Below are 25,276 nucleotides of genomic sequence, written 5' to 3'. Positions count from 1 at the left end.
ACACTACCGCCAGCGTGTTGTTCCACACGGCCGTCGCCCCCATTGAGAGCTCGGTCCATAGACACGGTCTGCGTTAAGAGGAGGGAGAGCCGCCGCAGCCCGCAGGTCACGCGACGGCGACGCCCTAATTTTTCGAAATCCTCCGGGCGGGCGCTTCTCGCTCTCACCCGTTCGCCATTCCGCCCATCTCTCCCCGCCTCTCCCCCCTCCCCCCTCCCTCCTGGAGGCCTAGAGCGATCCATCCCCAACCATAGCTAGGCTCGCCGCATCCCCGATCCCCGACGCAGCTCGTTGTTGTATGTCGCAGAGCGTCGCCAATCCGGCCAGATCCGCCGGTTCGAGGTGAAATTTTTCGCATTCTGGTGGGGGGGGGGGGGGGTTGATTTTGGGGTATTTATCTGTTTCTGGTCTGATCATTGGGGGATTCGCGGTTAGGGTTCCGATGGAAAACCAGGAGGCGGCCGTCGCGCAACAGCCGAAGGACAGCGTGAAGGTGGCCGTCAACGTAAGGCCGCTCATCACGGCGGAGTTGCAGGACGGCTGCACGGATTGCGTCACCATCACGCCCAGCGAACCGCAGGTACCGATTTGTTTGATGGCAAGCGTCTCTGATCCTGTGTGATCTGCTGGGGAGAATTTGATCCTTCTGGGACTTGGGTGCCGAGATGAGTAGTGGAGGATTTATTCTCAGGGCCATCGTATTCACTGATTCGAGACTGTTCTTTAGTATTCAACAATTTCGACGGTAGTAATTAGTTTTCCGGAAATGTAATTCATAACTGTTGGATCACAGCACTGGACGCATATGAACTCAGCATTTGCCACTTTTGTTCGTATATCCATTTATTGAAATGGCTTGTAGGCTCAGTTTCTCAGATAGATGATAATTTGTTTCTGTGCCATTTCAGGTTCAAATTGGGCCTCATGTGTTCACCTTTGATCACGTCTATGGCAACTCAGGCCCTCCATCATCATTAATATTCGAGCAATGTGTTCACCCGCTGATTGACGCATTGTTCAGTGGATACAATGCTACTGTTCTAGCATATGGACAGGTGCAATACTGTTGTATGATGAAAATAATTGTCTTGGTAGGCTGGCTGTCTTTTAGATGATTATTCTGTTACTTAGTTGCTGGTCTTTGGCAATTGTAGACAGGTTCTGGCAAGACGTATACAATGGGTACTGATTATAGTGGTGAAGGTAACTGTGGAGGGATAATTCCTCAAGTTATGGAGACAATTTTCAGAAAAGTTGACGCCTCAAAGGATGGCTCAGAGTTTTTAATTAGGGTGTCTTTTATTGAGGTAAGATAGTAACGCTTGACTCTTTCTTATTCATACCAGACGCTGTTAGCTTGTTATCATTTTGTGGTTTGTTGCTATGGATTTCAGATATTCAAGGAAGAAGTCTTCGATTTGCTTGATTCAAATCACGCTGCTGTAAGACTCGATTCAGTCTCTGTACCCAAATCATCAGCACCTGCCAGAGTGCCGATTCAAATACGAGAGACTGCCACAGGAGGAATAACCCTCGCTGGCGTGACAGAGGCTGAGGTGAAGTCTAAAGAAGAGATGGCATCATATTTGATACATGGTTCCTCGTCACGTGCCACAGCAAGCACAAATATGAATAGGCAGTCAAGGTACGATGTGCATACTTGAGTCTCTTCCTGTCAGGACCATTAATGTGGAGTACATTTCTATTCTGTTTGTTCACCATCTTAGGTTCTGATAACTTTTATTTGAATGGTGCTGCTTATCTGTAGCCGCTCTCATGCCATCTTTACAATATGTGTTGAACAAAAGAGAGCATCTGGTACATCTGACAAGTCATCCAGCAGTGACTATGATATATTATCATCAAAGTTTCACCTAGTTGATCTTGCCGGTTCTGAAAGGGCCAAACGTACTGGAGCAGATGGACATAGACTTAAAGAAGGTAATGAAGGCTCTCCAAACGTTTGTACATGTCAGGTTAATTCATCAGATAATGGGGTAATTGATTTTATGATTGTTGTCTATTCATGTCCACAGGAATACACATAAATAAAGGCCTTCTAGCTCTTGGCAATGTTATAAGTGCATTAGGTGATGAAAAGAAAAGGAAAGAAGGGGCATTTGTACCATATCGGGATAGCAAATTAACCCGCCTTCTACAGGTAAGACTTTTATGTTTATAGTAAATGTGATGTATCAGCACCAATTTCCATGCTATAGTTTGGTAATATGCACACCTCATCATTTCAGTTTCTTTATGAGATATTGTTTAGTAATCACTAACCTTGTTAGATTTACGTGGGACATGTCTAACGGCTTAAATCAATTCTGCAGGATTCTCTAGGTGGAAACAGCAAAACTGTTATGATTGGTAGGTCTATTTTTTTCCCAGACATATCCTAGCATCGGAGGCTCTTAATAACTTTGTTTTGCAAATTTTGTCCTGCAGCATGCATTAGTCCTGCTGATATAAATGCAGAAGAAACAATAAACACACTCAAATATGCGAATCGTGCACGCAACATCCAAAACAAAGCTGTGGTGAACCGTGACCCAGCTACAGCTGAGATGCAAAAACTGAGGAGCCAGCTGGAGCAGCTTCAAACCGAACTGTTGTTCTCCCGCAGTGGGAGTGCAGCGTTAGAAGAACTTCAGGTAGGTTTGTCTTTTCTTGTTTGGCTGGTCCACTTAGTTGATTTTGTCATCTGATTTTGTTTCTTGTACCTATCAGTTGCTGCAGAAAAAGGTCTCTCTGCTTGAGCTAAAAAATTCTGAGCTAAACCATGAACTCAAGGAAAGGGAATTGTCATGTGAGCAGTTGGCAGAACGTGCACGTGCTGCTCAGGTATCTATCAGTTCTTCTGTTTGAAACTCAAGGTTTTATTATGTAACATTTTCATTCGTCTGGGTTCAATATATCTTTAAAACATGGTAGTATATGTTTGGTCTCATAATCACGCAAATTAGTTTATAGCACTTGAGCTAGTCAGTTAGATGAAAACTGCTGTTATCATAGCAAATTAATAAATTAAGTAAATGTTGACACAGCTGGAAAGGGATCAGTTAATGCTGAAGATTGAAGCTGCAAGGAATGGAAAGTCATGGGATGCTCTTGAAAATGCCGGTTTCGATCAAGTGAGTGAAGTTACATTTATATGCTCCATTAAGATTTATATATGCCTTGTTATACCATCTTACTACAACTTTTTTTCCCTGATAAGGATGTGGACCTTATGAAGAGCTATATATCAAAAATCCAGCAGTTAGAGAGTGACTTGATGCGGCAAAACTTCTCCAGTGCTTGCAGACATGGTTTACATGACCAACTAGCCATGGAAAGGGACATACTTCTACATGACCTGGGTTCTGAATGTGAAGTAGGAACACCTGATGTTTCAAGTGAGGCACTGATAAATTTCGTGAAATCACTCCCTTTTTTTATCCACTTGACCATTTTTAGTACATTTAACTGCAACCAGCACACTAACCAAGTGCTGAATATCACTTGTTCCTAAAACTAGTTTCCGTTTCAGAAATTGAACCTCTGTATCACATTTTTTGTTCACCAAACTTGTTCCTAAAACTGCTGAATATTTTCCAGCCTGGAACACCTGTCCTTTTCAGACTCTATCGATAACTATGCTATCTTTAGGTGAAGTTGATGAAGAAAAGGAGAGAGAACATTCATCTATGCAAGACCAACTGGATAAAGAGCTACAGGAACTGGATAAACGACTTCAGCAAAAGGAGGTACAATTCTTCTATCTCAACTATTGTGGTCTCTTAAAATTAAATTCATTCTCAGCATCATGTTTGGTAACCCGCTTTTCAGGTCTGCTTTACATGTACATATGTTCTTATGTATCCTCAATCTGCGAGCCGTTATATTATATTTTTATTTTTGATTCATAAATCATAATGAACAGTATAATTATACCTCCTTTTCATGTTTCAAAAGGCAGAGATGAAACAATTCGGCAAGAGCGATACCTCTGTTCTCAAGCAACATTATGAGAAGAAGTTGAATGAGTTGGAGCAAGAAAAGAAAGCTCTTCAGGTTTCACTAGCTTATTACTTTACTTACATTATGCTTTTTTTTACTGACACGCTAGTAACACTCTTCTTATTTACAGAAAGAAATAGAGAACCTTCGCCATGCATTAACCAATATATCTTCGTCTACGGATGAGAGTGCTCAAAAACTGAAAGAAAACTATCTTCAGAAGCTGAACGCACTTGAATCTCAGGTTTGTACTTCAGCTGAATTGCTTGTTCCATTCTTCATATACTAACTGCACAACATTTGCAGGTCTCCGAACTCAAGAAAAAGCAGGAAGCTCAACAACAGCTTCTAAGGCAGAAACAGAGAAGTGATGAGGCAGCAAAACGTTTACAAGAAGACATTCAGCGCATAAAATCTCAGAAGGTGTTTTTTCCCCTAATTTTCCCAAACGCAATTAAGTTTTCTTTTCCTTTTACATATATACCTTTCATTCGTATAGGTTCAACTTCAACAAAAGATCAAGCAGGAATCTGAGCAATTTAGAGCTTGGAAGGCTGCCCGTGAAAAGGAAGTACTTCAGGTAGTTTTTCTTGTGGGCACTTGTTTCTTGTCAACTCCTTTCTTGCAGAACTAGTTGTGATAGTTCTGTGTTTGCATTAATTAGCTCAAGAAGGAAGGGAGAAGAAATGAATATGAGATGCACAAGCTTTTGGCCTTAAATCAGAGGCAGAAAATGGTCAGTTTTCTGCCCCCCCCCCCCCCCCCCCCCCGGTTAAACTAAAATGGTTGTCACCTACAACTTTCTGTTTGAAATTGTAGGTCTTACAGCGGAAAACTGAGGAAGCTGCAGCTGCAACAAGAAGATTGAAGGAGTTGCTGGAAGCAAAGAAGTCATCTCGTGAAACATATGGTAGGAAGCTACAGCCGATGGCTTCATATTCATGAAACTTAGGTTGATGTGTGTTCATGAATCATAACTGATGATATTTTTACTACCTGTTTTGGTTTCCTATTTTATCAGGAGGTGGAAATGGTTCAGGGATGCAGGTGTGCTTCAAGAAACCTTTGTTAGGAAATGCAAATACTGGTTTTCCCACACCTTCTATACAATGTCTAAAACATTCTTTTTATATGTTGTTAGGCTGTAATGCGAGCCATCGATGATGAACTTGAAGTAAATGTAAGAGCACATGAATTACGCTCATATTACGAGCGACAAAAGCAAGAGTAAGTCTATGTTTTAAATTGTTTACAGTTTGTAGACCCTAATCTAGTAATGGTTTTGTTGTTTTCTGGTGAGTTAGATGTGGAGCAATTTTTTATGATGGGACAGACAGATTTGCAGTTATTCAATGTAAACATGTTCTGAAAATAATCTGCTGCTGTAAACTTGTACCCCCAGACCACTACAGAATTAGCTATGTACCAATTAGTAGGGCATATAGATATACAAATTGAATCGTATCATTTCGTTCGGCCAAGTATTACATTTATAGAAAGTTCTTCCAACAAATAACTCTGTGAGGGCTTGTTCAGTTTGGGGGTGGGGTGGGGAGGTGGGGTTGGGTGGGGATTAAATCCCCAACAAGTCAAAATCCCCCTCAATCCCTCCCAATCCCTTTGTGGAGGGGATTAACCGAACAAGCCCTGAAGGGAAATAATGTGAGAGTATCTAAGATTTGCACTGACCTAATAGGATGAAATTCTTGACCAAATTTTGGCATTATTAACTGTCTCCAAAGTTCCTTATGACTTGATATACTCATATCGCTGTATTGATGAATCACCCCTTTTCCTTTATATGTCTGGCTGTGTAATATATGACCTGTAATTCAAATATAGTTTTGTAGAATGTCTCTTCTGTAGTTCTGTATATGTTATGCGCAACATTATTGTGGCACAATTACACCTTTTTTACATCGCCTTTTTTTCTTGTAAAATAGGAGAGCAGCGATATCCAAGGAAATAGCCAAACTAAAGGAGGAATCAAAGCACAAGATGAGGTTGGTTGATTTACATCTCAGTTTTTTGTGAATGTTAGTTTGATATATATGTTTCGGTCTCTGGAATGATGCTTACTAATTTTTATTTCCATAGCGACTGTCCTCAAGCTATGTCTCCCAGTGCTAGAAGTTCTAGGATCTCAGCATTAGAGAACATGCTGTCTTCGTCAGCTAGTGCTATGGTGTCTATGGCCTCTCAACTGTCAGAAGTAGAGGAGCGGGAGCGTTTGTTCAATGGTAAAGGTAGATGGTATCATGTCAGGTCCCTCCCAGAGGCTAAGAACATTATGAACTACCTTTATCAGTTAGCATCTTCTGCTAGGTATGCTGTACTTATGCTTTCCTTCGATGCATTTTGTGGTGGATCTTATGGATGCCCATTCCTGATTTGTGGGTTCTTATTTTCTTTGTTTTATTTTTAGGTGTCAAGTACAAGATAAAGAGGTGGTTTGTAATGAAAAAGAACACATCATTAGTGAATTGAAGGAAAAGGTCGTTGTGCTTAATAGCGGGATCAGGCAGTTAGAAATGCAAGTAGAAGATCTAGGCCACCAAAATATGCAGGTAAAGATTTTCCTAGTTTTGTATTGTGCAAATCTGATGACACCAAAGTATGGAATACCATTTTGATATTTAGATATAACTTGGTTTTCATCGCTCACATGCACTAATTGGCAGCTTTTCACTGCATTGAACAATGCAAAGAAAGCTGCTAACTATTCAAGGAATGACAGTTGCATTTCAGAAGATAGTCAGACTTTTGCCTTGCGCAAGGTATTTTTCCACCTTTAAGTTCTTCTACATCTCATCTATTGATATTCGTAGTCAATGTGCACCTGTTAAATATGCCTGACCGTCCCTTCTTGCAGAGTGTTCGACCTTCTCCGTATTTTGGTTATAGTAAGAACGATTGGTTGGACGATAACGATATGGACACATCAGACTCTGATTACTCGGGAGAATTAGAAAATATGAGTGAGGAGTCTGATGCAGACTGGGTACAGTCGACCAGGAAAGTCAGAAAGCACCGGCGAACACTGTCCAGCCATATAAATCCTAATCTGGGTTATCCAAACACACAAGAAAGTGCCAAGCCAGAGAAGCTCACTGATGAAAAGTGCATCTTGCCCAATGTTGTTCCATCAGACGGCTGTTCATGCTCAAAATCCTCCTCGTGCAAGACCAACAAGTGCGAGTGCAGAGGCTCAGGTGCACAATGCGGCGCAGGCTGTGGTTGCAAGGACATCAAATGTTCTAATAGGAATTCTTCTTCAGATAACCCAGAAATCGTCAATCAGGGAATCATGCTTCTCAAAAATGCTTTCTCTGAGAAGGATAATCAGGATGCAGAGCCAAGAAAGGCTTTGGCTGATATTGGTAATAATGTGGTAAGTACTGTGATACCCAGTTTGGCTTAGAATCACTGCATTCATCTGCAGATTTGTAGGTAACAGTTCATTGGCATCGATGCATTGACCCGGTTTGCAACTGTTCTGTTCTCAGGTTAACCAAACTGCAGAGACAAAGAAGAAACCAAGGAAAAACTGGCGCAAATCGACTATTCAGCTCGTCCCGGCCCCTCTCCCGCCCTCTGCGACAGAGGCAACCGAAGCTGCCACGCGGGACAGAGTCGACATCCCCCTGAAGCTGCCGCGAGCCATGTCCTCCGGGCCCGCTGAGAGCAACCCTCCTCCCCTCACGGACCGCAATGCCGCCAAGCGAGGCGAGTCCGTGAGCACCGGCAGCAAGGAGAGCACGGCGGCCACGAGGCCGCCGTCTCAGCTGAGAAAGAACGCCACCACCGAGAAGGAGAACCAGTTGCGATAATCCCCGTGCTGCGGAAGCCTGTTGTTAAGACGGGGGAGGCCGCCTCGGCGTCCTTCTATTCTCCAAGGGAGGGAGGGAGCCCTTCTCGGGTTCCTTGGGATGAGGCGATGTCGTTGCAAAATGTTGTTGTGCCTTGGCTGGAACGCAACGCTTTTGTACGATGACGGTGCAGTAACATAGTGGGTTAATTTATGCCAATCTCGTAAATCGTGCCCGCTCCTTTTGAACACAGCATTATTGCATTAAGGCCGTAATATACGTCTCACGTGCGATGTTTTTCGAGTTCTTCGCTGTAGACACTGATTCTTTTTTGCGAGTCGTGGTAAAGGCCTCGGTGGCAAGGTCCACTGGGACACGCTGCCGCTGGAGTGACAGGCCAAACCACGGCTGATCCGCTGGTGTTGGCTCAGCCGCGCTGTGCCTTTCTTCCGGGCGAAATTGGCCATGTCTTTTCGCGTGTGTTTTTTCTGATGCTTGGGATTGCATGATTGATCACGACTCCTTAGCCACTTCACCTTATCGCCTCGTGTCAGTGTTGGGTTTTATTATCACGGCGGGGTTGAGCTGGAAAGCTATGCTTCTGCAGCGGTGGAATCCAACTATGCTCGGATGGCTGTGCGTCTGCAACACACTACAAGGATTTATTCTTTGATTGATCTCAGCGGGGAGCCCTTTTTTTTTCCAGAAACATCTCAGCAGGGAGCTGGTCAGCTGGACCGACCGTGCTTCAGGTTATTCTCGCTTCCATTCCGTTCAGCGTTCAGACTATTCAAAGCTGATTGTCGTCTGACGAACACGAGCCCATGGGCCATTGTCGGGCCCAATGTTTACTGGCCATCGTGACGCTGCTTTCTCTCGGTTCTTCACACGTCAACGAGTTCGCAGCCCGCACATCATAAAAATGAGAGATGGTAGTGTCGCAACGGCCGTTCCGTACGAAAAGCTGACGAGAGATTGATGGATGCAACGGCGACACGACATCCCGTGCCCAGCAGCTTGTCAAACCCCGGGGGCCGCACCGGAACCGGAACCCGCCCGTGCCCCGCGAGTCCGCGACCCCAACCTTGACGTGCGCACCCGCCGGTACGACGACCCAGCAGCGCCCCCCGCGGTGGATTCGCCGCGCGAGTCGCGCACGCCCATCCGCGCGAGCAGCGCGGCGCGGCGCGGCTCGTGCCCATCGGGTCAACCCCGTATCCCGCAGGCCGCGGCCGAAGCGTCCCCGCCGCGCCCGGGCGCGGCGATCTCGCGAGCCGAGCTCCATGCATGCATGGTCCGGTGGCGGCCGCGCGCGAGACGGGAGGGGAAACGGAGGTTGGCGCGTCATTCGTGCCCGTCGCTGTAACCGATCGAGCGCGGCATGTCCCGTCTCGAGCTCCCCTGTGTGGTCAAACACGTGAACAGGTGGTGCCCCGCCCGCCGTTGCATCGCGCCGCGCCGCGCGCGCACATGCGCGGACCTTGCCCCCCTCGCAATCCCGGTCACGTTTCCCCAACGGCCCGTCGACGGCGCCGCGGGATACGTCCGGGCGCGCATGCCTGCCCGCCGCCGCCCCGGCCTCGTTCGGTCAGCAGCAGCCGGCGGCGAGGTTTGTTGAAAAAATAAACGGGAGCAACGACCGGGCCGCCCTCGCTCGCTCGTCGTGACTTGTGTCGATCTCGTCGCGAGACGGCCGCACGCGCGCCGCGGGCGGCGCAATCAGGCAGGCCGGCAGGCAGGGTCCGCCGGGCATGATTGTTCTCGATCGACACAGGGGAGGGGACTGCTCGGGGCTCCAGAAAGTTCCTGTGCGCCTGCAGCGACGGGCGCGGCGCCACTGTTTCGCGCACATGAACAGCGCCCCCGGGGGGGGTAAGATGTCAGTGGATCGGAGAACAATGCACGGCACGATCGGTGCAACCTTTCAATGAGAGGGGCAGGATCGGAGCGTACAGCAATCGGTTCGAAAGATTTGTTACGTACGCAACAGTACGCACCGGCTGGCGACCACGACACGGCCGGGCCTGCTGGTGCTGAGGAAGACCACGTCGGTTTCCATGCGTCGGGGCGTGATCATCAACAGGAGCACGCAGCAATTCTCCAAGCCTCCAGAAATAAAGCTGCTGCTACCGATCCATCCCTGTGCGCTCGCTGCCACTGTACGATCGACGTGTTCAGGTCCGAAACGCATGCAACGTTCAGGTCTGAAGCGTTGGATCGCCACTAAACACACACATCATCAGTGGTGCAGCATGGCATGCATGTCTTCAATTGAGTGATGCTAGCACTGCATCACACAAACACGTTACACGTAGACGCACACATTCAATATCCCGACCACCCCTGTCGATCGACCAGGTACACGTACGTGCGTACGTCGAGGTACGGCACGGCTACTCCGGGGACACGTACAGCACGGCGCATGATTGGCTCCGCGCCGAGCAATCATGCGATGCGGCGCGCCTCCCCGGAAAAGGGACACCGCAACTAACTACCACGCCCGCCTGCCCTGACGCGCAGCTAGCGAGCCGACCGGCCGGCGCATGCACGCGCCGACTTGGGACGGACGGATGAGACGGCCAGGACGACGGACTAGAAGCCCTCGCCGGGCTTGTTGGCCCCGTTAACGTAGTAGGACGCTGTGGCGGCGGCAGTGGCGGCGGCGACGCTGGTGCTCTCGCCGCCGCTCCCCGCGGTCACGTCGACCGCGCCGCGGGCCGCAGCGTCCGCTTCGTCCTTGGCCATGCCGCCGGCGGCCGACGCGGGGTCGACGGAGGGCAGCTTCGACAGCAGCGCCTCCAGGCTGCTCATCGACGGCACGATGTGCATCTGCGCCGCCGCGGTGGCCTGCTGGCCGCCGTAGGGGTCGTAGCAGAGGTCCATCTGCGGCACTAGGAGGCCCGGCGGCCAGGCGTCCGCGGGGGCGCCGCCGCCGACGCACCCGGCCGCCGGGAACGCGGCCGACGACGGGTGCGGCAGCAGCACCCCCGGGATGCTCTCCAGGTACCCGAACTTCCGGCGCAGCATCACCACGTAGCTCAGGTCCTCCACCACCTGCATGTGCGTGCGTGTGCAGCCCGATCGAGCCCGGGCGCGGCAATTCGTCAAACAGGAACAGCATGTAGAACCAAGCACCACACGATCGTGGTCTCACGCACACGTCAGCGTGCACGCCATGTCGTGCATGCATGCAATGCAAACAAGCTAAGCTGCTGCTGGATGCACCAAGTCACACACAGTGACACAGTGTCGATCATATCAAGGTACCTTCTTCATGGAGCCGAGCTGCACGACGCCTTCCCTGACAGCGATCAGAGCAATGGTCTGCAAGAGAGACGGCGGCGCAGGATGCGATGCGTGGTCAGCTTTGGAATGCAGAGCTCTTTGTTTCTCAATCGAAAATGAGATTGTTAATTATCTACGGGCTCTATACCTTGATACCAGACTGGAACTGAGCCTCCCATGTCCTCGGATGCTGGAAATTAAACCAACCGCACTCATGAAGACAAAAAAAGAAGAAAAAAATACAAGTGTTCAGTAGCTGCTACTATGTGTTGGGAGCGTTGTACGACGACATGTTGATGTGCTGGCTGAGGAGAGCTAGACGCTTACAGAATCGGCAGGGTTGCTCCACGAGGAGATGAGGTTGATCTCGCGCTCCTGCGGCTGGGCCTCCTGGAACACCCACTTGTGGCTGTGGTCGGCTGCCACTTTCCCTATCAACCTGCAACGCATCACCAAACAACGGGCCGGGGACCGCGGCATCTAATAAGCTCGCTCGCTGATTAGCACGTGATCAAACCAAAGCCGTGTTTAATTAGCAAAGCTAGCTGCTGCTACTAGGCTGCAGCTGATGATGTAGTATGTAGCCGCAGCAAGCAAAGCCTGCATACCCTTCGCCGTAGTTGTAGATGTCGTGGGACATCTTGAAGAAGAGCTCCGGCTGCAGGCCCTGCTGCCGGCTGGCCTCCTGCCCGGCGGCACACTCCGTGTAGGCGGCGGCGGCGGCGGCGGCGGCGGCAGGAGCAGCTGCGCCCTCGTGGTCACAGCCGCCAGACGCCGCGAAGTTGCAGAACCCATCCTCCCATGCCAGGATCCTGGACGTTGCACCCCCCAGCAGGGATCACGTGTGTGCAAGCAAACGCAAACCGGATCCATATAAATATACAAGAAATTGGAGAGGGAATAATAAGAAGGGATAGCTAGCTTGGTCTCATCAGGGCGTACCAGTTCCTCCTGTTCCCTCTGGTCCGGTCGTAGATGCCGCCCTGGAGATCCCATCTGATCGAACAGCGGGTGGATAAATAAACAAATACTAAATTAGATGCCGCGTGCGTCGACGACGACGACGAGAAGAACCAAGAACCAAGCGCGGATCGATCGCATGCTCGAGGATGATCGACGACGACCACGGCGAGGACGAGGGGGACTCACTTGGGCGGCGGGTAGTTCCTGGGGAGGATCCGCCAGAAGACGGCGTACACCCACTGCGCGTCGTCGTGGGCGGCGCAGAGGCTGCGCAGCGTGTGCTGCAGCAGGTGCGTCACGGCCAGCGGGCTGAGCTGCTCCTCCATTGCAGCCACCGGAGGGTTATGGCAGATGCCTGGGCTGCTGGGCTCCAACCCTGGCTCCCCTTGTATGAGCGAACAGCTTGTTTGGCTTCCTGCACTCACTTCTTATCAGTGATGATCTATCAAGATGGGTTCACTGCAGGCTGGGAGGAGCTGCACACTGCACTTGATCTCAAGCTAGCTCTATGGTAGCTGAAGAAGAGCGACTAGAATCTAGAGAGAGATGGAGGTAGCTAGACGTGGTGCGAGAGGAGCTGGTTCGTGGAGGAGTAGGCGTTTCCTTTTCTTGCTTGCTAGCTTCCACTTTTGATCGCTCTGCCATCGGCCGGTTGCGACTTGTGAGGGCAGGCCACCAGTCCACCACCGGGGAGCAAACCACACTTGCCCTGATTTATACAGCTACCATAGCATCTCTCTCTCTCTCTCTCTCTCTCTCTCTCTCTCTCTCTGAGTCGTCGTGCTACAGTGATCACTTTAATGAGATGCTAGTGCTGGTACGTTGCTTCTCGCTTCCCACAAACTTAGGCATGGACCATATGTCGCACAACATTCTATCTTTTTCCCATAGAAATCTATATCTGTTATAAAGACGATCCCCACTCACGATCATTGATTTCTATTTCTCTAAAATCACATTGAGCCACATCACCCTTTTTGTTTCAGCCGTTCAATCTCAGGTACACAACTATATCTTAGCCATCCGTTCAAGGAATACCAACCGCCATGCGCTCTAATTTCTCTCAATTCTTAGCAATCCACGTCAGCACACATCATTTGCCACCAAATACCAACAATCAATATGAGCGTCCCACTTGATCTTCCTTCAATCTCCACAATGCAGATGCAAACAGTCACTGTAGTGGCATTAACATTAACATAAGGCTCAAGTGCTCCACTAACAAGACATTCATATATTATTATGTCCCACACAAAAATCTACCGAATAGCTTTCTCAAATATCCGCAGCAACGCGTGGGGAATCACCTAGTTCTTATCATTAGTGGGGGATCATCCTATCATCCGTGAGCGCACAGATCCTCGCTGCCTCCTTGGTGCCCGCATCAGACCCCAAATGGAGTCTTCGTAAAAGGAAACAATGCGCTGGTGATTGCTCGCCTCTGACGACAGCGTCCATGCTTGCTCCAACTTGTCTTGTACAAGCTAGGGTCCTCCAGAGAAGTAGAGGAATCAGGGTCATGTTTAAAAACCTGCACATCATGGTATCATCTCGCAACTTTTTTTTCTTTCTAAAGTTTACCTATATATCTCACATCATTGCTAAGAGCAACTCCAAGTGACTAGATATAATCATAGCTAAATTTAGAGTTTTAGATGACAGTAAAAATATAGAAACATTTCTAACCGATGAGATAAACCAACAGGCTCTCCAAATCTTGACTATCCATATTCAAATCGCCTCCACGTCCGCATCGCGTCCCCGCGGTAGGGGATGGCCAGCGACTTGGCAGCCACAGCCAGGGACGGGCGACTCCAGCTTGGCGCCTCGATTGCCGCGCCAAACAACGGGGAGGAACGGCCGCGAGCAGGGAGGGCACAGCCACGCGTGCCGAGCCATGTCTGCAGGGAAGGAGCGGCGAGGACGGACCGCATTAGCGGGAAAGGAGCGGCGGGCGGCGGGGATGAGCCGTGCGAGCAAGGAGGGAGCGCAGGGAGGGCGTGTGGCAGGGAAATGGCGAGTGGGAGCTGCTCGGCAAAGTTGCCTAGCGGAGGGGAGAGGATACCAAGCCAGATAGAGAGGTTGTTGAATCCATTTTTTCTTGTGTTCTTTTATTTTTACCGATCCGAATGGATTTAGCCAAACTCTTGGAGTTGCTCTTTGTCTACTTATTAAGCCAAAAATTACAGGCCCAAATTTCTCTTTTTTAAAAATGAACCAACAAAGGGTGAAGCACCACATGAACATCACGCTAAATTAGCCCGAACGAGTTTTTCTCACAAAAAGCATGTACTTTTTCTGTCCTAAATTATTAGCCGTTTTGACTTTTCTAGATGCATAGATTTTGCTTCGCACTAAACACATTCTGGAAGAGGTTCACCAACACTATGGATCAAGGCAGACTGAATTGCCATGACGTTGCCTTTGAGGTGAGGCAAGCACCCAAAATAAAAACGCGAGGGCGGCGGCATGGAGCAAGGCAAAATTATTTTCAGATAACAGAGATCTTAGTTTTATTAAAAGAAAAGATAACTTGTTCTCTGCACAAAGAAGTATGGACACATCCATTTATCTTTGCTGCGATACTATTAGGATTTGAATCATATTGGGCAAAGAGTAAACGCATCCACAACCTCATCACCGCATAAACCCAAAAGAAAAAAAAAGAAAGAAAACCCCGCTTTGGCACAATGAGAACAAAAGGGTTGGCGTCTGAAGGTCGGGTGAGCATTGAACTAGTAGAGTAGCTCTGTAAGGTACCTATCGTTTGGTCAATTTTCATGTGGTTTCTTCTCTTCCATAGCACCGGATTCAGAAAACCGTGTGTGTCACGGCGGAGGTCAAATGGTGAGGTGAGGTCGAGAGCACATCCCCTAGCATGGTCCGGTCGGGGGAAGGGAAGACGTGCGAGGTGCGACCACAACCACAGGCCATGGAAACAGGCGAATTGGAGAGGTGCTCCAGGTGACCAGGTCCCCTCTGGCCTCTGCTCCGGGGCAGAACGGGCAGGGTTCAGATTCCTTCAGCATTCAAGTGAATTCGCATGGTTTTCATATGCATGGGGACTCTTCATTTCGCATTTTTATCACAAAATTTTGCAGACCTGAAGCTTGAGTTGGGCTGTTCACGGGGACCGGTTTACAGTGGCACGCTTCTCCTCTGAGTGCGTGGAGCCTGGACTCACCTAGCTTCCGAGGTTAAATGATGGAGATGGAATCGAAAGGCTCTGCTGGAACAGCATCATACCACCACAGAACAACATGGACCTGGGCACAGGCCCTACACCTCACACTCTAATCTCCGATCGAAGAGAGTGATCGAGACGACTGCGAGTGTCTCAGCAAATTTTTGCAGACTCATCCTTGAACCGTGCTAGCTAGCAGTGTCTCTGCGCCGCCAATGCGTCTGCGTGGCCCTGGAGGCCAATAAAGATGCAAGGTGTGCTGCCGCTGTTGTGCAGGGAATGGGGAAATTGCCTGCTGTGGCTGCTGCTCCCTCTTGTTCTGACAAGCTGGACCGCCGCTCTCTCCCAATAATATTGTTGTTCGACCAAATCAGATCTGCAGAATCTGTATCCATTGGGATGCAAGTCATGTAGCTAGAGTGAAAGCTGTCCATGTCCATGTGCATTGAGCTAATTTCCCCCCTAACTAGTTACCCAACAGTGAACATTGAGCTACTCTAGAAAAAAAAATCTCAGCAAAGCAGAGCACCATCCTTTTGACCGACACAAGCACCTTGCATCCAATCCATGGGTCAATCACAGCAGAAGCCTACGAGTCCTAAGCTTGCATCATTGCATGCATGACGCCTTGCTGCAGGTTTGAGCTCATCTCGATCTGGAATTGATGGCTAATGGGGCGCATCCTGCAAAGAGCTAATGATCAGCGAGGGCAGGGATCGGAACCCCTGAAACGATGGCCAAGCATTGGTCATCATCGACAAGGATGGCCACTAGTCCAACTTAATAATTCCTCCTGCCCTACTTGTTGCTCATATATGCATGCTTGCTGTGGGAAGTTTACTGGCTCTGCCTTTTCATTATCGAACATGCTACCTCACGGTACAATGGTAAAAAAAGAAATAGTAGTCTTGAAATAGGAAAATAATTAAATAATAAAATATCAAGATAATAACTAAGAAGTCCTGTTGGGCTCAGGCAAACTTTGATCCAATGGTTAAGATAAACTCCAGGGTGACAGACTGACAGTGGATGGTAGAAGTAATAAGCTCACAATACACCTGTTTTGATCCAAAATTTTCATTCCTCAAATCAAATAGCTAGTCCATTTAGCTCCGTAGTACGGATTAGTAGGAGGCAACTTGTTGACATGCGTCGCTTTTTTTTTAATATCTACATAAATTTCCAAAGATATATGAAAGCTCTATCACTCTCATAAGATCTCAATTTTCATGACAGATACTGTGGACCAAACAGGGCATGGCTTCCACGGAGTAAAAGCGTACGTGCAAGTGCAATCCTTCCATGCTGCTTTCCGTAGCCACCATCTGCCTGTCTACACCTTCAAGAGGAACTAATGCTGAAAGAGTCCCAAAAAATTGCTGAAAGAGTCGTGCATGCTTGGTGCTGCTCATGAATAACATACATGGTGCCAAATTAAATTGAAGATCACATGCATTTTCTTTTCCTTGATCCCTTGCTACTCCTTATCCATTGACTGCTCCCCATCCAAATGAGTATGCATGGGAGGAACGCAGATGCTGGGGGAGTGAAAAAGGGGTGGGGAAGGTATGGGCTTGAGAGATGGCAATGGATAGTAGCCAAGATCACAAGGCACTGCCGACAATTTATATCCAGCAGCGCCGCGCATGCACTTCTGAGTCTTCTTCGCGATCAGTGTCGCCATTCCCTCCCCCATGAAAAACTGAATGCAACAGTGCTGACGAGGTCTCATGAAAGCTTTTTGTACGCAAGCTACAACTGAACACGGAATAAAGAATTTTCTTTACTAAAAAAAAAGCTACAACTGAACATGCGCAAGATACTGGCGAGGAAATATGGGCGTTGAGTAGGTGCAGTGTTCGCAGTATTGCAAATTTGCAACAAAAGCGTCCCTCCGTCGTCCCGTGGTCCCGTGGAGGAAAACACATCCTGATTTGTGTCTGAAGGCTACTTGAATCAGAGTCTGATATAGTGGCGCAGAGAGTGAAACTGATTCAAGTTTCTACAGAATTGAACATCACCAGAACAGGGAAATTAATGTGGATGTGGATTCACAGCCTCTTTTCGGTATTACTGCAATATCGAGATGACTGGATCCTTCTCCACGGAAAATTATTCAATTCTCGTCGAGATAGTATTTTTTGTTTCTTGTTCTTGCCCAAAAAAAGAGTCTTTTTTTTTCTGTGAATGGAATATGAAAGTAAGATGCTTTCGAGATCACATTCATTGTTGTTCACCAGAATGAGAGCGGCCTCCGTACATCTGGATTGCCAGTTGGACTGTAACCAATCATCCAAAGGAGCTGTGCTGTGGTCGGACCAGAATGGCAGACCTGTGACAAATTTAGGCCCAGATTCAAGGCTGTGTCGCTGCTGCGTACGGCCAGAATCTGCGCCATTAATTTTCAACGATGATCATGACTGTTCAGAATTTGCTCTCTCTCTGCATCTCTGCTCCCCAAACTTCTAACAGTCACTTCTCTTGCTTAAATTTGGCATGAAATGAAATTCTACTTTTCTGTATGAAAGAAACATGGCACCATTTATGCCATTTCGAGTGATTTTGGTGATCGAATGACAACACAACACTTGGACTAATATGATTGTTAAGATGACCATTCTCAGGCTTTTAGGTTCAAGTGATGACAAAGATAAAGAGAAGATAGGCGTAGCAAGGCCCGAAGAGCCGCCCCTAGGGGGTTCCGCTACCCGGTTAGCGGACGGGGGTCGAGGGGGAGCCGCCCCTCGCGGGTCTCAGGGCAGCGCCCTGAAAGCTCTTCGGTCAGTAGCACCGGAAGAACCGACGCATGAGCATCGGTGCATCCGATGATTGTCGGAAGAACCGACGCCATGGTACTTTGGTGCAGAAGGGAATCAAAGCCAAGTCAGCTTATAGGCACCGGTTGAACCGACGGGATCACAATAGGCATCGGTGCATTGGGCATACTATGTTCCAGAGACGATGTCAAGTGACCAGGAGAAGATTCTTCAGCACCGGATGAACCGGTGATGCATCGGAGGAAAGCACCGGTGTAATGACGTCAGCAGAAGAGTAGAATGCTATGAGTGACCGGTTTAACCGACGGAAAAGCATCGGTTCAACCGGTGGTCACTGTGTTAGCTGTCAGGAGTTCAACGGCTACTTCGGTTTATGAGTGACCGGATGAACCGACGCTACCCCAGCCAGAGGCATCGGTTCATCTGATGATACGCAGATTTTCTGCTGACCGTTGGAGCAACGGCTACAAGACTTGGTGGCCTATAAATACGCCTCACTCCGGCCATTTGAAGATTGCTGGAGTCCAAGGAAGTCACATACACACCCAAGAACCACTCCAAGCCATCCAAGAGCTTAGTGTTCATATCCTTAGCCCTTAGCACACTTTGAGAGTGTTGTGTAAAGGATTAGCTCTTAGTGAGTGAGATTGCAAGGCTTTGAGCCTTTGTGCTGTGGTTCATTAGCGAACCAAAACAAGAGCTTGGTGCGCCGGCACCTTGGAGCGTGAAGCTCGCCGGCAACGTCATCGATCCTCCGACGTGGAGCGGCGACGACATCTTTGTGCGGGGGACGTGGAGACCCCATCCTTTGTGGAGAAACTTCTTAGTGGAACCCGGAGCCAATGTGACCGTGATTGTGTTCACGGAAGTGACTTGGTGGCCGAGTAGCAATACTCTTAGTGAGTGCTACAACAACGTGGATGTAGGTGTGCCTTTGTGGCTAACCGAACCACGGGATAAACACCCGCGTCAAGAGTTTGCTATCTCATATCCCGCTCTTTAAGCTTCCGCATTTCATACTAGCAATTTGAGTGCCTTTACTTTCATAGAATAGTTTCTTTGTAGGAAAGACTATAGGTTGCTAAACTCTTTTGGGATAGGGGTTTCACACTAGAACAACCTAGTTGCACATCTAGATAGTATGTTTTAGTTTAAGTTTTGTGCAAACTATTTGGAGTCACAGGTCTAAGTTTTTATTAGTGCCTAATTCACTACCTTCCCCTCTTAGACTAGAGCACCGATCACTTTCACTGTAACTAACAAGCATTAGCAAAGAAATTTAGTTTCTGAAACAGAAATATACTAGCTTGCAACAAATACGGCAGGAAAGAGACCTCCTTGGTCAACCTGACAAACCGCTCGACAGATCGTCCCAACGGCAGGTCGCAATGCTGAGGGAGCATTCGCATGCAGCCAATAGGCCAACAGATAAATCAACGTCGCCATGCATGGATCGCAAAGAAAATTCCAAAATGATCACGTGACCATGGCTCCCACCCCCATCATATCATTGTAGACCGTGACCCGCGAGTGCGAACGCGATCGATCGATACGCGGACGCCGCGCGCGTGCAGCGACGGCTGCCAAGTGATCGAAAGTAACTCGATCCCTTCTCGCCGCCGGCGGCCGCGCCGGCCGAGCAGCGCCGCAACCTCTCAACTTACTTGCACTGCCCACCGCCGTGCACTCATCATTTCCATGGCTCGCATTCAATCGGATCTGTTGCCGGCCGAGTGCCCGGAGAGACGACGGAAACAGTAAACGACGGCGACGACGAGGCACGCGTATCCGGCGGAGGGGACCCGGCCGGATCCGCTTGACCGGCCGACGTCGTCCTTGTCCACGGTTAATTGAGCAATCCACAGCTAGCCCTACTCCTATCCAGACCGATGGTATCTCTACGCGTACGCAGACGCTGTACGCGGGCCTTCGTCGCGCACGTGACGTGGCGGCCCCAGCATCTGTTCGTCCATCCATCCCCGGGCGGCTGCACTCATCAATGTGGCAACGACACGGCAGGCATGATGGGCTGCTGCTTTCACAGGGAAATACGGAGCAAGAGACACCAAAGGATCTCAGGATACACAGTGTAGATGCCTTTCGCTGGCGGCCTTGCATGTCCGGGTCGGCGGGGGGCGATCTTGTGGATAGGTTTCCATCCTGACCTCTCAGAGGAATTCACTCTTACGGATAGGTCTCGCTGCAACGGCGATGGAGGAGCGAGGGCGCGCCGGTGGGGCTCGATCGACGACGGCGACAGTGCAGGTGCGGGTGCTGGTCTCACGCGCGACAAGGGGATCACGGAATCGCCATCGGCGCATGGTGTTCTCGGCAAGTGGCGAGTGATGACGGGACGTGGACGTGGTTGCAGGAGGAGCGATGGAGCGTAGCTACCGAGCGCTTGCTTTTTACCAACTGGATCGGACCCATCCGCCTGCCGTTTCGGAAGAGCAGACGGCCGGCTTTAGAGTTGGCGATCCAGAGGGTTGGCAGCTGCACGCAGGTGTCGCGTTTTGGATTGATGCTCGCTCGCTCGCTTCGTTCTCTCTCAGGTCGGGCTTAGGGGCATCAGGCGGCGGCATCTTTTTGCGTGTGTGGATCCGAGCCGATCGAAGCCTTGTTTTGTGCGCCATTTTTTTTTATTTTGATACTGTACCATTTTCGTTATTATTTGATAATTAATATTTAATTATAGACTAATTAGATTTAAAAAATTCGTCTCGTGCTAATCAGTTATGCTGTGTAATTAGTAATTTTTTCAATTATATTTAATGCTTCATACATGTATTCAAAGATTCGATGTGACGGATACCGTAGAAATTTTTTTGGGAACTAAACAGAGACGCATGCCTGACAGTCTGAGACGAGTTCGAGAGGTTCAGAATCAGAGGATGCATGGTTTACAGATCCAAATGCACATCATTAGGGAGCATACAAATGGTGCTTTTCTGTCAGTCAATGGCATGATATGCCTTCACAGCCGTACCCCGATCCAAATGGCCTTGTTAGCGGCATCCGGCTGCAAATGATGGAGCTGAGCTGCAATGGGCATCCGATGCTAACATGTACGCTGTCACATAGTATTTCCATCTCATGACAGTGCACTACCACTGGTCTGACGAAACTGAAGAAAACACATGCAGCAGGGTGAGAAAACACAAACTGTCAGCAGCAGTTTGACACGCTGACGGAAGACGGGAAGAGCCAACAGTTAACCCGGAGCACTTCTAGCAGCACTGTAAATGTCAAATCATATATGCGTGCTCGATCGTGATACTACACGCGCGCAGCCTTTGTTGACACCCAGGAATTACAATACATTATTCAGGAATCAGAGAATAGATGAGCACGGACAGATGCTTCCGGCCACAAATGGACAAAGCCATTCACAGCTAGCGTGTCTACGCGACTTGTACCTCTCCGAATTGCAGAAATAGACTTCTTAATGCATTGGACTAGTGGAGCATGACGAGTTTCTCTTCAGAAAACCAACAGTACTGAAAAGATGATACTCTTAGAAGACTGAAGTAAACCCTGTATACCGCAGATATGGTCATCTTAGTGCCAGTGAAGAGGTAGTCTACCAAGTTGCGATTCAGTTCATTACCCCACTCATGGCTTTGTACTTCGATACTGGTGCTGAATTCATCACACGATCCATAGCTGCTGACATTGTTGACTTGGTGAGCATCAGCATTGAGCATTGGACACTGCCTACTAAAAACTTAAAATAATCACAGTGCTATTTTTTTATTAAAGAGCGACAGATAGTTTTCATGAGCCAAAAATTCTGACAAAGTATCACACGACAATGAAAAGTTTTTGCATAAAATTAAGTCGCTCTGACAACTCCTGTTGTGCTAAGATTAAGCCTGAAAAATTCTATTCTTTGATTCAAGTCACCAGGAGGCTTGCATTTTCAGAGTTTCAGAAGACAGCATCATCAGATATCTACTACTTACATGGTTTTTCATATGCCTCCTTTCTTCATTATGCCTTGTCACTAAGGTGAAAGATTTTCCTTTTCCCCTTTCACTGCCTTTGCAAAAAGGGAAATGCAAAAGAAGAGGATTCTTGGGTGCATCAAGGCATTTTCATGTTGTCAATGGACAGTAGAGATTGCCACATCAATCATTTAATCATGAAAACGTCGGATGACGATAGAAGCGTCAGGTCTGAAAGAACTGAACCTTGTATAGGAAGCTATGTTTCAGATACGAAATTCTGCACAGAAAATTTCTCATGCATCTGATGTGGGCTATTTGGCACCAATCACTCTCAGTCCCAGGAAGAGGCCCAATCAGTTCAATTTCAGGCTATTCAGCTATGAGCCTATGACAAGTTAGAGCTCCAATATGCAAACATCAAGGTACCCGTTGACAACCAAATTTGGCACTTGCTGAGGCCGACCGGTCTGGTCTATACAGTCTGAGTAGAATTAGGGTTTTTGTAAAAAGTCCTCATGTAATCCTACTCGTGAAGGGTACGTCTTCCCTGGCCTATAAATATAAAGGCTAACGCCGATTGAGGTTATTCCCAATCGAATCAATACAAAAAATCGCATTACTTTTTATCTCTCAAACCCTAGCCTTTTCCAACTCTAAATTGCTTTCTTCCTTTGTCTCGACGGCGTTTGAAGACGTTCTGAGTGGCTTGCCGACCTCAGGACAACCCTACGTTCACGAGCTCCGACGGGGTCCCTCCCGAGCTCGCTGTTCTAGGTCTTTGTGAAGCCCTACCTTCATCGGTCAGACCGGTCGGCGACACCGGTCAGACCGGTCGGCGACACCGGTCAAACCGGTCCGCCCAGAGCTTCACTGTGTTGATCGTTTTGACGATCGTTCTTGCGTTCTAGCGCATTCGAGTGTGTTGGCGCGATTCTGTGTCAACATACTTTTTGACGACTCCGCTGGGGAACAGATTAATCTGGTTTAAAACCGATCTAATCTAGCTTCTCCGAGAAGATGAGTACTCATGGTGAAATCCACAGCGACAACATCATCAAGGCGACCATGGAGGAGCTCACCGAAGAAGAGCGCAAGGCCTACCTCATCGCTGAAGAGCACCTGAGAGAGCACTTCCTTCAGGGATTCAAGAAGGAGCGAGGAGGCCTATTCAAGAGGGTCAGGGAGTTCGTGATGCCATCGTTCAAGCTGAACCAAGACAAGGTCGAGGTACTTCCTAATGATCCCTCTGAATTAGTTAAGCACTTCTCTCTTATGGTAGATTCGAAAATATCTGCTGCACAAGTAGCCATGGGAGAGAGTTTTGTTGGGCTTAATGATCAGATTGAGGCACTAAAAAAGGGCAAAAGCGTCGAAGATGACACTTATGTTCCGGAGGCGAATTTGGCTGGTGCATCTGTTACCCAAGATCAATTCTATGGGATGCCGCCGAATTCGTTCCCAGGACAAACCCCGCCGCCATCTACCGTCCACGCGCCATCGGTCCAACCGGTCTCGTCGGCCGGTCAGACCGGTGCCGGCGGTCAGACCGGTTACATGACCGGTCAGACCGGTATGACGGGACAACACCCAATGCCCTCTGCACCGCACGCGTCCATCCCTGGTTCGGCCGTCCCTAGCCGAACCAATGAGATAGTGATGCATACAGGGCCTCATGCTACGTCACAGCAGGGATCTGGACCTCACCGAGGACCGATTCCTAACACCAACATGGCTTACACCAGTCCTACCACACAACGCATTGCGTCTTCTTCGCATGCATCGGCCAGCGGTACTTATCAGGCCAATTTTAATAGATTCAAGGAAGATTTGGCCGGTGTACTTAAATCTAAACTTGGGATTGATATGGGTGGGTCACGTTTATATCAAAAGCCATATCCTCCCGAATTTGATTTTGTTTCATATCCTGCTGGTTGGCGCATTTCCGAGTTTGTTAAATTTAATGGTGACGATTCTCGTACAACTTGGGAGCATGTTAGCCAATATATCTTATAATTGGGAGAAGCCGGTCTTAATGATGCTTTGCGGGTTCGCTTATTTTTTTGTCTTTGACCAGAACCGTTTTATCTTGGTTTTCCTCGCTTGCGCCGGGTTCGATTTTAAATTGGAATCAATTATAGCGCAAATTCCATGATCACTTCTATAGTGGGGAAGCCGAAGTTCGATTGGTAGACTTGACATCGGTTAAACAAAACCGAGATGAATCGGTTTTGGATTACTTCCAAAGATTTAAAGCTTTGAAAAACCGATGTTTTAATTAATCTCTTTCAGAAAAAGATTTGGCGGATTTGGCATTTAATGGCTTGCGTTCTTATTTGAAAGAGAAACTTGAGGGTTTTGATTTCATTACGGTTAATCATTTGCAAATGCGAGCTGTTGGTGTTGAATTTAAATATAAAAATTCTAAAGATTCCTTTAAGTCTCATTGATCCAACACACATGTTATTGAGAATGATTCTGATTGTTTGGACGATGAGGAAAAGGGAGTGTACGCCGCTGAGTTTATTTGGTCAGCAAAGGACAAACCTTCTACATGTCCTTCACTTAAGCCGGTTCAAAAGAATCGGCAGAATGAGATGAAGTTTACATTTGATATTTTCAAGTGCGATAGGATTTTTGATGAATTGCTTAAGCATAGAAACATTCATTTATCTCATGCTATACCGCCGCCGAAAGAACTAAAAAGGCATGCATATTGTAAGTGGCATAATTTTTTCTCGCATGCTACTGATGATTGTAATATTTTCCTTCGACAGATCCAATCTGCTGTAGATGAAAGACGATTGGTGCTTTCTGAGATGCAAGTAGACAAACTCCCTTCCCTGTCCACACTTTGAAACTGAATAATTCAAAGGTTCTCCTTCGGTCGGAGCAAATCGAAGGGGCTCAAGGGAAGAATGTGGTGATTGGAGATCCGAGGCCGATGAATGTAAATGATAAGATTCTGGCCCGATAAGTCGTTGCTGAAAAGACTCCTGATGGGAAGCCGACTTTGAGGATTTTTGTTAATGCTCCTAAGTCCGGGGGGCAAGCAAGTTCATCCAGTCAGCTTGCTGTCCAGGCACAAGCTGTCAGACCGGGTCCAACGACCGGTCAGACCGGCCCAGGGAGCAGCCCCGGACTTTCAAGCCGAAACGTCCGAAAGAGGGTACTTGGAAAACAAATGTGCCAAAACTGCAGGGAGGCGTACAAATCAGGGACCCACCTTTGGGCAGTTATTGAACAAGTACACTAAGGCCGTTCAACAAGATCGGCTATTAAAAAAGAGACCTCGTTCACCACCGTGTCGGG

General features: G+C 48.2%; 2 protein-coding genes across 3 annotated transcripts; one reads left to right on the top strand and one right to left on the bottom strand.

Moving 5' to 3' along the window:
• The first annotated feature begins 116 nt into the window (after positions 1-116).
• Positions 117-8,086, top strand: LOC120641421 (kinesin-like protein KIN-4C). Its single transcript, XM_039917542.1, has 27 exons — positions 117-342; positions 436-580; positions 909-1,055; positions 1,155-1,307; positions 1,395-1,645; positions 1,769-1,941; positions 2,037-2,161; positions 2,334-2,370; positions 2,449-2,654; positions 2,731-2,844; positions 3,048-3,134; positions 3,221-3,398; positions 3,652-3,749; positions 3,958-4,056; positions 4,133-4,246; positions 4,309-4,425; positions 4,502-4,582; positions 4,667-4,738; positions 4,822-4,912; positions 5,024-5,049; positions 5,144-5,229; positions 5,946-6,005; positions 6,100-6,327; positions 6,428-6,569; positions 6,684-6,779; positions 6,875-7,393; positions 7,509-8,086. Exons 1-27 carry the CDS (start codon positions 299-301, stop codon positions 7,830-7,832), a joined length of 3,813 nt encoding a protein of 1,270 aa, XP_039773476.1. The 5' UTR covers positions 117-298; the 3' UTR covers positions 7,833-8,086.
• A 1,930-nt stretch (positions 8,087-10,016) lies between these two features.
• Positions 10,017-12,782, bottom strand: LOC120641409 (protein RICE SALT SENSITIVE 3-like). Of its 2 annotated transcripts, none has more exons than XM_039917520.1 (7): positions 12,246-12,782; positions 12,039-12,092; positions 11,705-11,908; positions 11,424-11,535; positions 11,245-11,307; positions 11,079-11,135; positions 10,017-10,865 (listed from the first exon to the last, which is right to left on the bottom strand). In XM_039917520.1, the coding sequence occupies exons 1-7, from the start codon at positions 12,383-12,385 to the stop codon at positions 10,404-10,406; spliced, it is 1,092 nt and encodes a 363-aa protein (XP_039773454.1). In that variant the 5' UTR covers positions 12,386-12,782; the 3' UTR covers positions 10,017-10,403. The 2 variants fall into 2 exon arrangements, with proteins under 2 accessions (XP_039773454.1, XP_039773462.1); XM_039917528.1 differs by having other exon boundaries at positions 11,245-11,286; positions 12,246-12,777.
• Positions 12,783-25,276: the final 12,494 nt, after the last annotated feature.

Source organism: Panicum virgatum, chromosome 1K (assembly GCF_016808335.1).
Source record: "Panicum virgatum strain AP13 chromosome 1K, P.virgatum_v5, whole genome shotgun sequence".
Classification (NCBI taxonomy): domain Eukaryota; kingdom Viridiplantae; phylum Streptophyta; class Magnoliopsida; order Poales; family Poaceae; genus Panicum; species Panicum virgatum.
This window is presented reverse-complemented; position numbering and strand designations above follow the sequence as displayed.

Excerpts from the sequence above, each read along its gene's own strand:
- LOC120641421 (XM_039917542.1), top strand. The coding sequence starts at position 299 with ATGTCGCAGAGCGTCGCCAATCCGGCCAGATCCGCCGGTTCGAG. Across the intron at positions 2,371-2,448 it reads CAGCAAAACTGTTATGATTG|CATGCATTAGTCCTGCTGAT; the intron begins GTAGGTCTATTT and ends TTTGTCCTGCAG. Across the intron at positions 4,913-5,023 it reads GTCATCTCGTGAAACATATG|GAGGTGGAAATGGTTCAGGG; the intron begins GTAGGAAGCTAC and ends CTATTTTATCAG.
- LOC120641409 (XM_039917520.1), bottom strand. The coding sequence starts at position 12,385 with ATGGAGGAGCAGCTCAGCCCGCTGGCCGTGACGCACCTGCTGCAGCAC. Across the intron at positions 11,536-11,704 it reads ATCTACAACTACGGCGAAGG|GTTGATAGGGAAAGTGGCAG; the intron begins GTATGCAGGCTT and ends GATGCGTTGCAG. Across the intron at positions 11,136-11,244 it reads AGTTCCAGTCTGGTATCAAG|ACCATTGCTCTGATCGCTGT; the intron begins GTATAGAGCCCG and ends TCTCTCTTGCAG.